We start from the raw sequence: 12,103 nt of genomic DNA on the forward strand, positions 1-12,103 counted from the left end.
AATTACTCCAGATTGCCCTTTAGTCTTTAGTGTCATTTACCTACTTCATTTGCAGTCATCAGTGCTTCACATGTTGTACAACATTATAGTGAAACTTGTTGAAAGGAATGAAATACTCTCTCATGAATAAGAAACCACTTACACAATGGCATGATTTAAATTCCAGTAGGAGATTTTCACTCTGCAGCAGAGTGTGCGCTGATATGAAACTTCCTGGCAGATTAAAACTGTGTGCCGGACCGAGACTCAAACTCAGGACCTTTGCCTTTCACGGGCAAGTGCTCTACCAACTTAGCTACCCAAGCACGACTCACACACACTCCGCTGCAGAGCGAATATCTCATTTTGGAAACATCCCCCAGGCTGTGGCTAAGCCATGTCTCCGCAATATCCTTTCTTCCAGGAGTGCTAGTTCTGCAAGGTTCACAGGAGAGCTTCTGTGAAGTTTGGAAAGAAGGAGACGGGGTACTGGCAGAAGTAAAGCTGTGAGGATGGAGCGCGAGTCGTGCTTAGGTAGCTCAGTTGGTAGAGCACTTTCCCGTGAAAGGCAGAGGTCCCGAGTTCGAGTCTCGGTCCGACACACAGTTTTAATCAGCAGGAAGTTTCATGATTTAAATTACTTAGCAGCTTTAGGGTGCGAAATTGCGACATTTCCTCGAGTAATGTCTGCAGTCAGTCGTCATACTGTCACCCTCTCTGTGGCAACAGAAGAGTGCTTTGAAGTCTCTACCTAATGCCAAAAATGAGAGTAAAAAATCAGAAATTACTGTTTGGTTTAAATCTACAGTGCCAGGTCCAGAGCTCTTTTTCAAAATTGACAAAATTTTCCCTTTTCATGTAACTGCTTTAAGTTTATCATGTCTTATCTAAAAAAATATTGTACTCGGTAAAATATATATATTTTTTTTTGTTGGTTATCAAAGTACTTTGTCTGGTAACAAATCTTTCCAAAGCTTAGTATCCATTAATTTGTGCAATGTATAATCATCAGAAGATAGCATCCCTCTACCCCCTGCCCCTCATTGAAGGAAGTGCATAACTATCAATGTAAGATCAAAAGAAATGCCTCCCACAGGTGAGAGTATTAAAATTCTAATGGTAAACTGCCGAAGCATTTGCGGCAAGTGCTAGAGTTTAAAGTGCTCGTGAACTGCAGTGAAGCTGACATAATACTAGGTACAGAAAGGTGGTTGAAACCAGAAACTGAGAGTTGTGAGATTTTTGGGGAAAATTTGAGTGTGAATTGAAAAGATAGGCAAATGGGAAATTGGGGTGGTGTATTTGTCGCAGTAGACAAGAATCTCAAATTCACCGAGGTAGAAATTGAAGCTGCAAGTACACGTGAGATTTTTTGGGCAAGGCGCAGTATCAGAGGTGGGCAAATAGCATTTGGATCCTTGTCTCACCAAGAACTTCAGAGAAAACCTCAGTGCACTTGTACATAAGTTCCCCAGTCTCACTGTCGTCATCGGTGGAGACTTTAATCATCCAACAGCCAATAGGGAAAATTGCAGTTTTGATAATGGTGTGTGTGATAAGACATCCTATGAAACATTACTGAGTGCCTTCTCTGAAAACTAGCTAGAATAGATAGATAGGAACTCCGCACGATGGAAATATACTGGAGGTTTGAGGATGTCCATGCCGAAATGGGTACCTGTAACCTTGACATGGTTGTGGCAGCAGTGATTACCAAAGAACAAATGACAATGAAAACAAGCCGAAAGACATACATGTTCAGTAAACTAGATAAAAAATCTGTAATGTCATATCTCAATGAGGAACTTAAAGCTTTCAGCACAGGTCGGGAGCATGTAGAGGAACTCTGGCTCGAGTTTAAAAGAATAGTTGTCCATGTAGTGGATAGATATGTACCGAGTAGAACAGTTTTTAATGGTAGGGAACCTACATGGTATACAGTCGTCGTAAAGAAACTTCTAAAGATAGAGATATACTGAATGAAACACATTTGGCTGTCGAGTGTAATACACCACATGTCTACAGAAGGAGAATATTAAGTGATCTTTTATAGAACCCAAAGAAATCCTGGTCCTATGTAAAGGCTGTTAGTGGCATCAAAGTTAGTGTCCAGTCCATAGCAAATGAGACGAGAGCTGAAATTGAAGGTTGCAAAGCAAAAGGTGAAATGCTTCCCTCAAGTTTCAAATGTTCGTTTACTAAGGAAAACACCCGGGAATTGCTCCAGTTTAATCCTCATACCACTGAAAAGATGAGTGGAATAAGTATTAGTGTCAGTGGTGTTGAAAAACAAATGAAATCATTGAAATTGAACCAGTTTCAGTGTGGTTATCTTCAAAGAGATCAGGACAATTTGTTGCCATTAGATGTAATATATTTCCATCATGAGTGGGGTTCTGAACTTTTCTATTATTGTGATATGAATATAATAGAGGGAAACATTCCATGTGGGAAAAATATATCTAAAAACAAAGATGATGTGACTTACCAAACAAAAGCGCTGGCAGGTTGATAGACACACAAACATACACACAAAATTCAGCTTTCGCACCCAACGGTTGCTTCATCAGGAAAGAGGGAAGGAGAGGGAAAGATCTATTATTGTGATAGATGGAGATGATGGTAGGCTTACCAGGAAAAAGGAAATTTTAATTTTCATCAGTAATTTTTACAGTCATCCTTACGTAAAACTAAAGAACTAATTACATCGTTACGTGATCCCCCGTCTGCACCCAAAGTTCTAGACATACTTCATCAGGAAGTCCAATACGCTATTGGTACCTTAAAAAATGGCACTGTTCCTGATTATGATGAGTTGTCTATTGATATTCATAAGTTTTCTGGTGAGGAAACTTACGAGCTCTTGTGAAAGTTTGCTTTGTCTGTTGACGGTGCATTAATCGTAGCACCGTGGAAAAAAAAAAATAGTACTGCTCCCAAGGAAGGAAGTATTCATGGCTCAAAAGGCTATTGTCGTGTAAACATATTCTGTTTTTGTACAAAGTTTTGTACAAGACTATTCTTAAATCGTATAAGCTGTGTCTCTCACACAGCTCAGTCCATTGAGCATGCTGGATTCCACAGCAACTTCAGTGTGCAAGATTACGCTTTTGTTCACCAGGAAGTGATAAATGGAAAAACTGAATACCAGATGTGTCCATGTAATGCTTTTGTAATTTTAAAAATGCCCTTGTTTCAGTTAACCATCCTGCTGTTGTGCAAGACTTACATTAGCAAGGCATGGAGGTGGCCCATGTTAAAATCCAGCAGTGTGTATATGAAACTTTTTCAGCGTTAGTTATTTTCCAATTTACAGAGGACTGAAATGAGGTGCTCATCTCTCCCAAATGTTTCACTGCTGTCCTGGAAATGGCAATGTCCAAATTGAACTGGGAAGAAAAAGCAATTAGTGTTGTTGAGGAAAGAGGCTTGACCAAAGATTTGCAGTTGACGACATATTTTTGGCAAATAATTAGAACCACAGACACTTCTCAGATGTTGTGATAGTGTCAGGCAGTGGGACTGAATGTGAACCTTTTCAAAACAAAAGTTATGTCTAATAAATGAAACATGGTAGGAAACAACTCAAAAACACACTTCTGGACACTGTCAGAAAATACATCTATCTTGGCCAGCTGGTAAATATGACATAAATACAAGATTGAACACATCGAACTAGGCTGGAAAGTGTCCAGAAGACATTAAACTACCTTCATATCAAAGATGGTACTTATTAAAAAAAAGTAAATTTTTGATCAATGTGTGAGACCTTGACACAACAGTCACTATGAAATGGCAGTGGGCTATCCATGTTGCCAGAAGAAATAATGCCCGATAGACAAAGATGGTGCTAGAATGAGGAAGAGACAGAGGAATACGATCAGTGTGGTGGACAGAGACCTGTGGATGACCCCTGGAGTCAGCTGCTTGAGTATCACCCTAGACCGGTCCTGATTGAAGGAGAAATTGCAGAGACACCCGAACTCAGTACTGGGGAGCTAAATCAGTTAATGATAGGTATAGTGGTGACGATGACGACAATATTCACACACACACACACACACACACACACACACACACACACACACACACACACACGGGGAGGGGGGGGAGGGAGAGAGAGAGAGAGAGAGAGAGAGAGAGAGAGAGAGTTAAAAGTAGTCCAGGATGTATGATTTCATTTTCTTGCTCACACAGTTATCATTATTTGATTGCAGGTTTTATCAATCACGGGAGGGTCTGCTTCGTTGGGCAACGTTCTGCGAATCGCGTGGGATCCGATAGACGTGTCAAGAGTTTTCGGCAGGAGGAATCTGTCAGTTGAGTACCTGCCAAGTGTAAGTCGTGTCAACAGCAGCTTGTGGCACAACTACAGCCGTGGCTGGACGGATGCGTCATCGGTGATCTACGAAGGGTTGGTCCCTGACAGCGTGTACAACGTGACTGTGTACGCCCGCCTCAAGTCAGGAGCGGCGTTCCCACCTGCTGCTTTTGTAGTTATGAGGACACAGGAAGGCAGTAAGTGTATCCACATCATTTTGTTATATCTCGACAGTTGCATATTCTGTTCCTAAAGTAACTGATCTCCAAATCCCATTTGGGTTCCCCTCTTAGAAATGGAGGTCCCCAAGTGTGAGAATGACTTTTTGGATCCACCTATATGGTGCTGTGAATCAGTGGTTGGGAAGGGAGTGAGACAGGGTTGTAGCCTCTCCCCAATGTTATTCAATCTATATATAGAACAAGCAGTGAAGGAAACAAAAGAAAAATTCGGAGTAGGTATTAAAATCCATGGAGAAGAAATAAAAACTTTGAGGTTTGCGGATGACATTGAAATTCTGTCAGAGACAGCAAAGGACTTGAAAGAGCAGTTCAATGGGATGGACACCGTCTTGAAAGGAGGGTATAAGATGAACATCAACAAAAGCAAAATAAGGATAATGGAATGTAGTCGAATTAAGTTAGGTGATGCTGAAGGAATTAGATTAGGAAATGAGACACTTCAAGTAGTAAAGGAGTTTCACTATTTGGGGAGCAAAATAATTGATAATGGCTGAAGTAGAGAGGATATAAAATGTAGACTGGCAGTGGCAAGGAAAGCATTTCTGAAGAAGAGAAATTTGTTAACATCGAGTATAGATTTAAGTGTCAGGAAGTCATTTCTGAAAGTATTTGTATGGAGTGTAGCCATGTATGGAAGTGAAACGTGGATGATAAATAGTTTGGACAAGAAGAGAATAGAAGCTTTCGAAATGTGGTGCTACAGAAGTATGCTGAAGATTAGATGGGTAGATCACATAACTAATGAGGAGGTATTGGATAGAATTGGGGAGAAGAGAAGTTTGTGGCACAACTTGACTAGAAGAAGGGATCGGTTGGTAGGACATGTTTTGAGGCATCAAGGGATCACCAATTTAGTATTGGAGGGCAGCGTGGAGGGTAAAAATCGTAGAGGGAGACCAAGAGATGAATACACTAAACAGATTCAGAAGGATGTAGGTTGCAGTAGGTACTGGTAGATGAAGAAGCTTACACAGGATGGAGTAGCATGGAGGGCTGCATCATACCAGTCTCAGGACTGAAGACCACAACAACAGTATGGTGCTGTAGGTTAGGGGTCCAGGTTTCACACCCTACAGCCATTCACACTGGTGGGGCTCATTCGCGAGTAATAGACAAAAAGAATTTCAGAAATTCTTAAGACACACAAGAACCTTGCTAATAGAACAGATTACAAAACTGTATCGTAGCTTAGTGGTTGAGTTATCTGACTTGTTTGCTGAAGGTTGTGGATTATAATCCTCGACATTTTTTTTCTGAGCTAACTGGTATCAGTATTTATAATCAAGTGATTGTTTTAAATATATAGTTTTCATTTCTAGTCATTTGTTATGCCATTTTAATCATTGTATTACCTTTCTGATTTGCTCTCAAGTTTTTCTTCCTTTTATTCTTTTTTCAATTTGTAATCTCTGTCCATGCGATTTTTAATTGTTTTTGTGTGTTTACTTTGATCTAATTACTTCCGTTTAATTTGCATTTTTGTTTCTGTTGTTGCAGTTGTTACTTCTATTACTCATTTTGCTTGAATTTAATTTTATCATTAAAATCTTCTTTTATTTAAATTTTCATCTGTGTTATTTTGTTCATGTGCAAGAATAATTTAGGTTTTAGGTGTTTGTTTTTTAAGCTAAGTAAACGGATGTGCTGTAGAGACCATATAAAGAATTCTGAAATAAGGAAAGAACGAAATATGTTTTACATGCATGAAAAAATAGAATACCAAATAACAAAGCATATTGAAAGAATGAGGACAGTTTGTAGACTATAGGCTTAAAGGAAAGAGAGGGACAGGAACACCAAGAAAAAGGTGGCTTTTGTGAAGATGGAACAGGCTACAATTACCAATTTTTTTCAGAAAATGTGCTTTAGTGCTGTGTTCTCAGAACATGCCGGCATGTCCCTAGGCTTGTCACGGGTGCCAAATTGTGCTGAAAGTGTTTCAAACATTTGTTGCTGGATGGTGTATGGTCTTTGTGCCAAGCAGTGGCAATCAGTGTGCAATGTGTCGAGGTCTCCTCCATTTAGTTCATTCATTGTTTGTGTGGTAATCAGTGTGCATGTAACCTTTTGTTTGTACCAGAAAACATCTATGTAATGGAAGGAGATAATTTAAGTTTTTATTATAGCAGGCAGCTAATTTTGCTTGCGTGTAAGAAGCATGTCATCTGGTTATGTAACTGTGCAGGCAAAAATAAAAATAGCAAAGTCTGTATTTAATGATGTTTCTGGTAAGCCTGAGATAGTTTGAAGAGAGAACTTGCAAGTTTTTATTATGTGAACACCGGTTTTTGAGTGACGACAGAGCCTTTGCAATTATGTAGAAATGAAGAAAGTGAGGAGGCCATGGGTTCAAAAAGATTCATGCAAGAGTGTTGAGTCAGCTATAGTTATGCATCCAGTCAATGTAGTTCCAATGCATACAACTGACTCTTTTTATTTGGAAGATGCTGCTAAAACATTGTTGTCAATGCAGGCACATAAGATCAACAAATGCATTATGATCAAAGTGTCTCATACTCATCCACCTGAAATAGTTATTAAAATTTTTTACTCTAAAAAAGAATGGAAAAATATCAATATGCTCTAAAGAGGAAAGGCAGTGGGTGACATACAACAAACCTTTCTTCTTAAATACCAGTCAAGTTAATAAGCTGCAAAACATAGTTTTGTTGACGATGTTGCCATTTCGTTGTCAACAGCATGGCGAGTTCTACAAGAAACTTTTCAGTGTTTGTCCCAAGAATGGAGTTGTGTAAGAAACATACACCTTTATTGAAAGGTACTTCCCCTTGCAGTTAGTTTCATTCTTCTCTTATATGAGGAATGACTTTTGTTGAGTGCAGTCCTACTAGTTAAAACATTACTGCTGTAATTCTGTGCTTGTGTTATCAGAGATAAGTCACAGTACCGCACTAGTAATGACACTTCAAACAAACACTTTCTTGATTAAAATTTCTGATATTGAGTAATGTGTAGGAGTGATCTGTTTTACTTGACAAAAATCTTTCTATAGCCAAGACCGCATAAATACAACATTGTTGAAAACCAGTTTTTACAGACTTTGCTTTCATCTTCTGGTCTTCAAATTTTTTTTGTTACAAAAGTGCCCATTATGATATGGAACATCGTGAAAAGTTTTAATTTCGGTGGATAAAATGTAGCACATTATACAAAGATTGGTCAGAAACAAAACATTTGTAGTAAAAAAGCATTTTGTGCACATGGCCATGATCATATATGTAGCCCTCGCAGATGATTAAGTTTTTAAAATCGCAATGTACAGTAAACCTTCTTTCACAATTCTTAAAGCAAGTGTTAGCGATAATTAAATTATGTTGCAGGCAAAATTCTATCAGGCAGCTTCCTCTTTCATTTGTTCCCCCCCACTCCATTTTCCTACTATACCATCACATATTAAACCTTCCTCTCCATAACTTTGGTTTATTGAGAGAATTTTAGGAAAGCGTTGGTCACTATAAAGGAGATCACATATAGAACACTAATGCAACCACTGCTGACTTAGTGTTGGGGTCCTTACTGTTGTTGTTGTTGTCTTCAGTCCTGAGACTGGTTTGATGCAGCTTTCCATGCTACTCTATCCTGTGCAAGCTTCTTCATCTCCCAGTACCTACTGCAACCTACATCCTTCTGAATCTGCTTAGTGTATCCATCTCTTGGTCTCCCTCTACGATTTTTACCCTCCACGCTACCCTCCAATACTCAATTGGTGATCCCTTGATGCCTCAGAACATGTCCTACCAACCGATCCCTTCTTCTGGTCAAGTTGTGCCATAAACTCCTCTTCTCCCCAATCCTATTCAATACTTCCTCATTAGTTATGTGATCTACCCATCTAATCTTCAGCATTCTTCTGTAGCACCACAATTCGAAAGCTTCTATTCTCTTCTTGTCCAAACTATTTATCGTCTATATTTCACTTCCATACATGGCTACGCTCCATACAAATACTTTCAGTAATGACTTCCTGACACTTAAGTCTATACTCAATGTTAACAAATTTCTCTTCTTCAGAAACGCTTTCCTTGCCATTGCCAGTCTACAATTTATATCCTCTCTACTTCGACCATCATCACTTATTTTACTCCCTAAATAGCAAAACTGCTTTACTACTTTAAGTGTCTCATTTCGTAATCTAATTCCCTCAGCATAACCCGACTTAATTTGACTACAGTCCATTTTTCTCGTTTTGCTTTTGTTGATGATCACCTTATATCCTCCTTTCAAGACACTGTCCATTCCGTTCAACTGCTCTTCAAAGTCCTTTGCTGTCTCTGACAGAATTACAATGTCATTGGCGAACCTCAAAGTTTTTATTTCTTCTCCATGGATTTTAATACCTACTCCGAATTTTTCTTTTGTTTCCTTTACTGCTTGCTCAATATACAGATTGAATAACATCGGGGAGAGGCTGCAACCCTGTCTTACTCCCTTCCCAACCACTGCTTCCCTTTCATGCCCCTCGACTCTTATGACTGCCATCTGGTTTCTGTACAAATTATAAATAGCCTTTCGCTCCCTGTATTTTACCCCTGCCACCTTTAGAATTTGAAAGAGGGTATTCCAGTCAACATTGTCAAAAGCTTTCTCTAAGTCTACTAATGCTAGAAACGTAGGTTTGCCTTTCCTTAATCTTTCTTCTAAGATAAGTCGTAAGGTCAGTATTGCCTCACGTGTTCTAGTATTTCTACAGAATCCAAACTGATCTTCCCCGAGGTCGGCTTCCACTAGTTTTTCTATTCGTCTGTAAAGAATTCGTTTCAGTATTTTGCAGCTGTGGCTTATTAAACTGATTGTTCGGTAATTTTCACATCTGTCAACACCTGCTTTCTTTGGGATTGGAATTATTATATTCTTCTTGAAGTCTGAGGGTATTTCGCCTGTTTCATACATCTTGCTCACCAGGTGGTACAGTTTTGTCAGGACTGGCTCTCCCAAGGCCGTCAGTAGTTCCAACGGAATGTTGTCTACTTCGGGGGCCTTGTTTCGACTCAGGTCTTTCAGTGCTCTGTCAAACTCTTCACGCAGTATCGTGTCTCCCATTTCATCTTCATCTACATCCTCTTCCATTTCCATAATATTGTCCATAAATACATCGCCCTTATATAGACCCTCTATATACTCCTTCCACCTTTCTGCTTTCCCTTCTTTGCTTAGAACTGGGCTTCCATCTGAACTCTTGATATTCATACAAGTGGTTCTCTTTTCTCCAAAGGTCTCTTTAATTTTCCTGTAGGCTGTATCTATCTTACCCCTAGTGAGATAAGCCTCTACATCATTACATTTGTCCTCTAGCACAATCTGATTTAGACATAGCAAATTATGAGCAGAAAGTAAATAGTTTTGGGTTAAAAGACAATACCACTGAATGTCTTAAAAAATTCAACACAGTCTCAGCAAAACTTGTTGAAAATATCATACTTTCCTTGAAAGACAAAAACTCGGCTGGCTGGGATGGGATACCCACCAAAATAATTAAAAAAGTTTACAACGTAATAGCTCATCCTCTCTCTCTCATAATAAACAAATCCTTTGAAGACGGTTACTTCCCTGATCTCTTGAAATATGCGGAAGTAAAACCATTGTATAAAAAAGGTTCAAAAGATGATATGGGAAATTATCACCCCATCTCTATACTTCCTGTCATATCAAAAATATTTGAAAAAATTGCTGCTTTAGAGATACAAAGCTTCATCACACAGAATGATATCATTTCACCAAACCAATTTGGCTTCCAACAAGTCAAAAACACAGTAGATGTAATAAATGAGTTTATTGAAAAAATTACTTCATCACTAGATAGGAAAGCTAAGGTCGCAGGAATATTTTGTGATCTTACAAAAGCATTCGACTCTGTAAACCATGCCCTCATGCTTTTCAAACTCAACAGGTATGGAATAAGGGATATTGCTTTGAAATGGTTTGAATCATACCTCTCGGAGAGGAAGCAAAGGGTAATAATCACATCAAATGGAGCAGATTACTTCTCAGTGTGGAAAAACTGTCACACAAGGTGTTCCTCAAGGCTCAATTCTTGGACCCATTTTATTCTTGTTCTATGTAAATGACTTGCCTCTCAATATAAATACTCATTTAACTTTGTTTGCAGATGATACTTCTGCCCTAATTGAAAATGAAAATTCTGAAAATGTACCACATTGTGTCATGAATACGTTAAGAAACCTGGAAACATGGTTCAGTCTAAATGGCTTAAGGCTAAACATTTCAAAAACCCACATGATGAGTTTTAAATCCAAAAAGTCAAAAACTGAAGAAATCTGTATCACTCACAACAATCAAAAAATGAAAGAACTTGACTCAGTCAGGTTCCTGGGAATAAACTTAGACAAAACTTTGAGCTGGAATTCTCATATAGAATATCTAGCAAATAAATTAAACAGCCTTGCTTTTGCAATGGAAATTTTAGCCTGTGCCACTGATATGGCCACCAGGAAAATAGCGTATTATAGCTACTTCGAATCAGTTATTCGATATGGCATAATTTTTTGGGGAAACTCTGGAAACGTTACACGGATCTTAAAATTGCAAAAAAGAATCGTTCGCAACATGTGCTCTGCACAGCCGAGGGCATCATGTAGACCATTATTTAGAGATCTAAAAATATTAACTGTTCGCTCTCTATACATCCTTGAGGTGATTCTTTTCCTACGCAGGAGAGCTGATCTATTCAAAAAAAATCATTTTGAACACTCGTATGACACGAGACATAAAGAAAACTTTATGCTCACCTCTCATCGCTTAAAACTGCGTGCTCAGACTCCTCAGTATATAGCCATGAAAATTCACAACTCTATAAAAGGGTGTGGCATGATGAGTATGAAGGTAAATATTTTAAAAAGCAAGTTACATGATTTTCTAATTAAACGATGCTACTACTCTGTGGAAGATTTCATGAAGGATGAAGTGATACTGGATCCCTAAAATGGAATAAAAATTTCTGATAGTTATAGTAGATGTAAATGCTATAAGTTTGACAAATTTTAAGTAAGTAAATTCTTCACAAAGTATTACTGTAAGTATGACAAAATTGTAAATAAGCTAATTGTAACCTTGACGTGTCTCCTGTACATCAGACATATGTTCTGAAATATTGTACGTTATGAGATAAATAAAACACATTTAACACATTTAACATTTTAACAATCCCTGCTTAGCCATTTTGCACTTCCTGTCGATCTCATTCTTGAGACGTTTGTATTCCTTTTTGCCTGCTTCATTTACTGCATTTTTATATTTTCTCCTTTCATCAGTTAAATTCAATATTTCTTCTGTTACCCAAGGATTTCTACTAGCCCTCATCTTTTTACCTACTTGATCCTCTGCTGCCTTCACTACTTCATCCCTCAGAGCTACCCATTCTTCTTCTACTGTATTTCTTTCCCTCATTCCTGTCAATTGTTCCCTTATGCTCTCCCTGGAACTCTGTACAACCTCTGGTTTAGTTAGTTTATCCAGGTCCCATCTCCTTAAATTCCCACCTTTTTGCAGTTTCTTCAGTTTTAATCTACAGTTCATAACCAAT

The 12,103-nt window shown here is 38.5% G+C and overlaps 1 protein-coding gene across 1 annotated transcript in view; it reads left to right on the forward strand.

Annotated features, from left to right (window-relative positions):
• LOC126291582 (sortilin-related receptor-like) overlaps positions 1-12,103 on the forward strand; it is a 177,820-nt gene that overhangs the window by 113,607 nt on the left and 52,110 nt on the right. Inside the window, 1 exon segment of the mRNA XM_049985115.1 lies at positions 4,197-4,497. Within this exon segment, the coding sequence (XP_049841072.1) occupies positions 4,197-4,497 (301 nt within the window).

The sequence above is a fragment of the Schistocerca gregaria genome, chromosome 9 (genome assembly GCF_023897955.1).
Source record: "Schistocerca gregaria isolate iqSchGreg1 chromosome 9, iqSchGreg1.2, whole genome shotgun sequence".
NCBI lineage: Eukaryota > Metazoa > Arthropoda > Insecta > Orthoptera > Acrididae > Schistocerca > Schistocerca gregaria.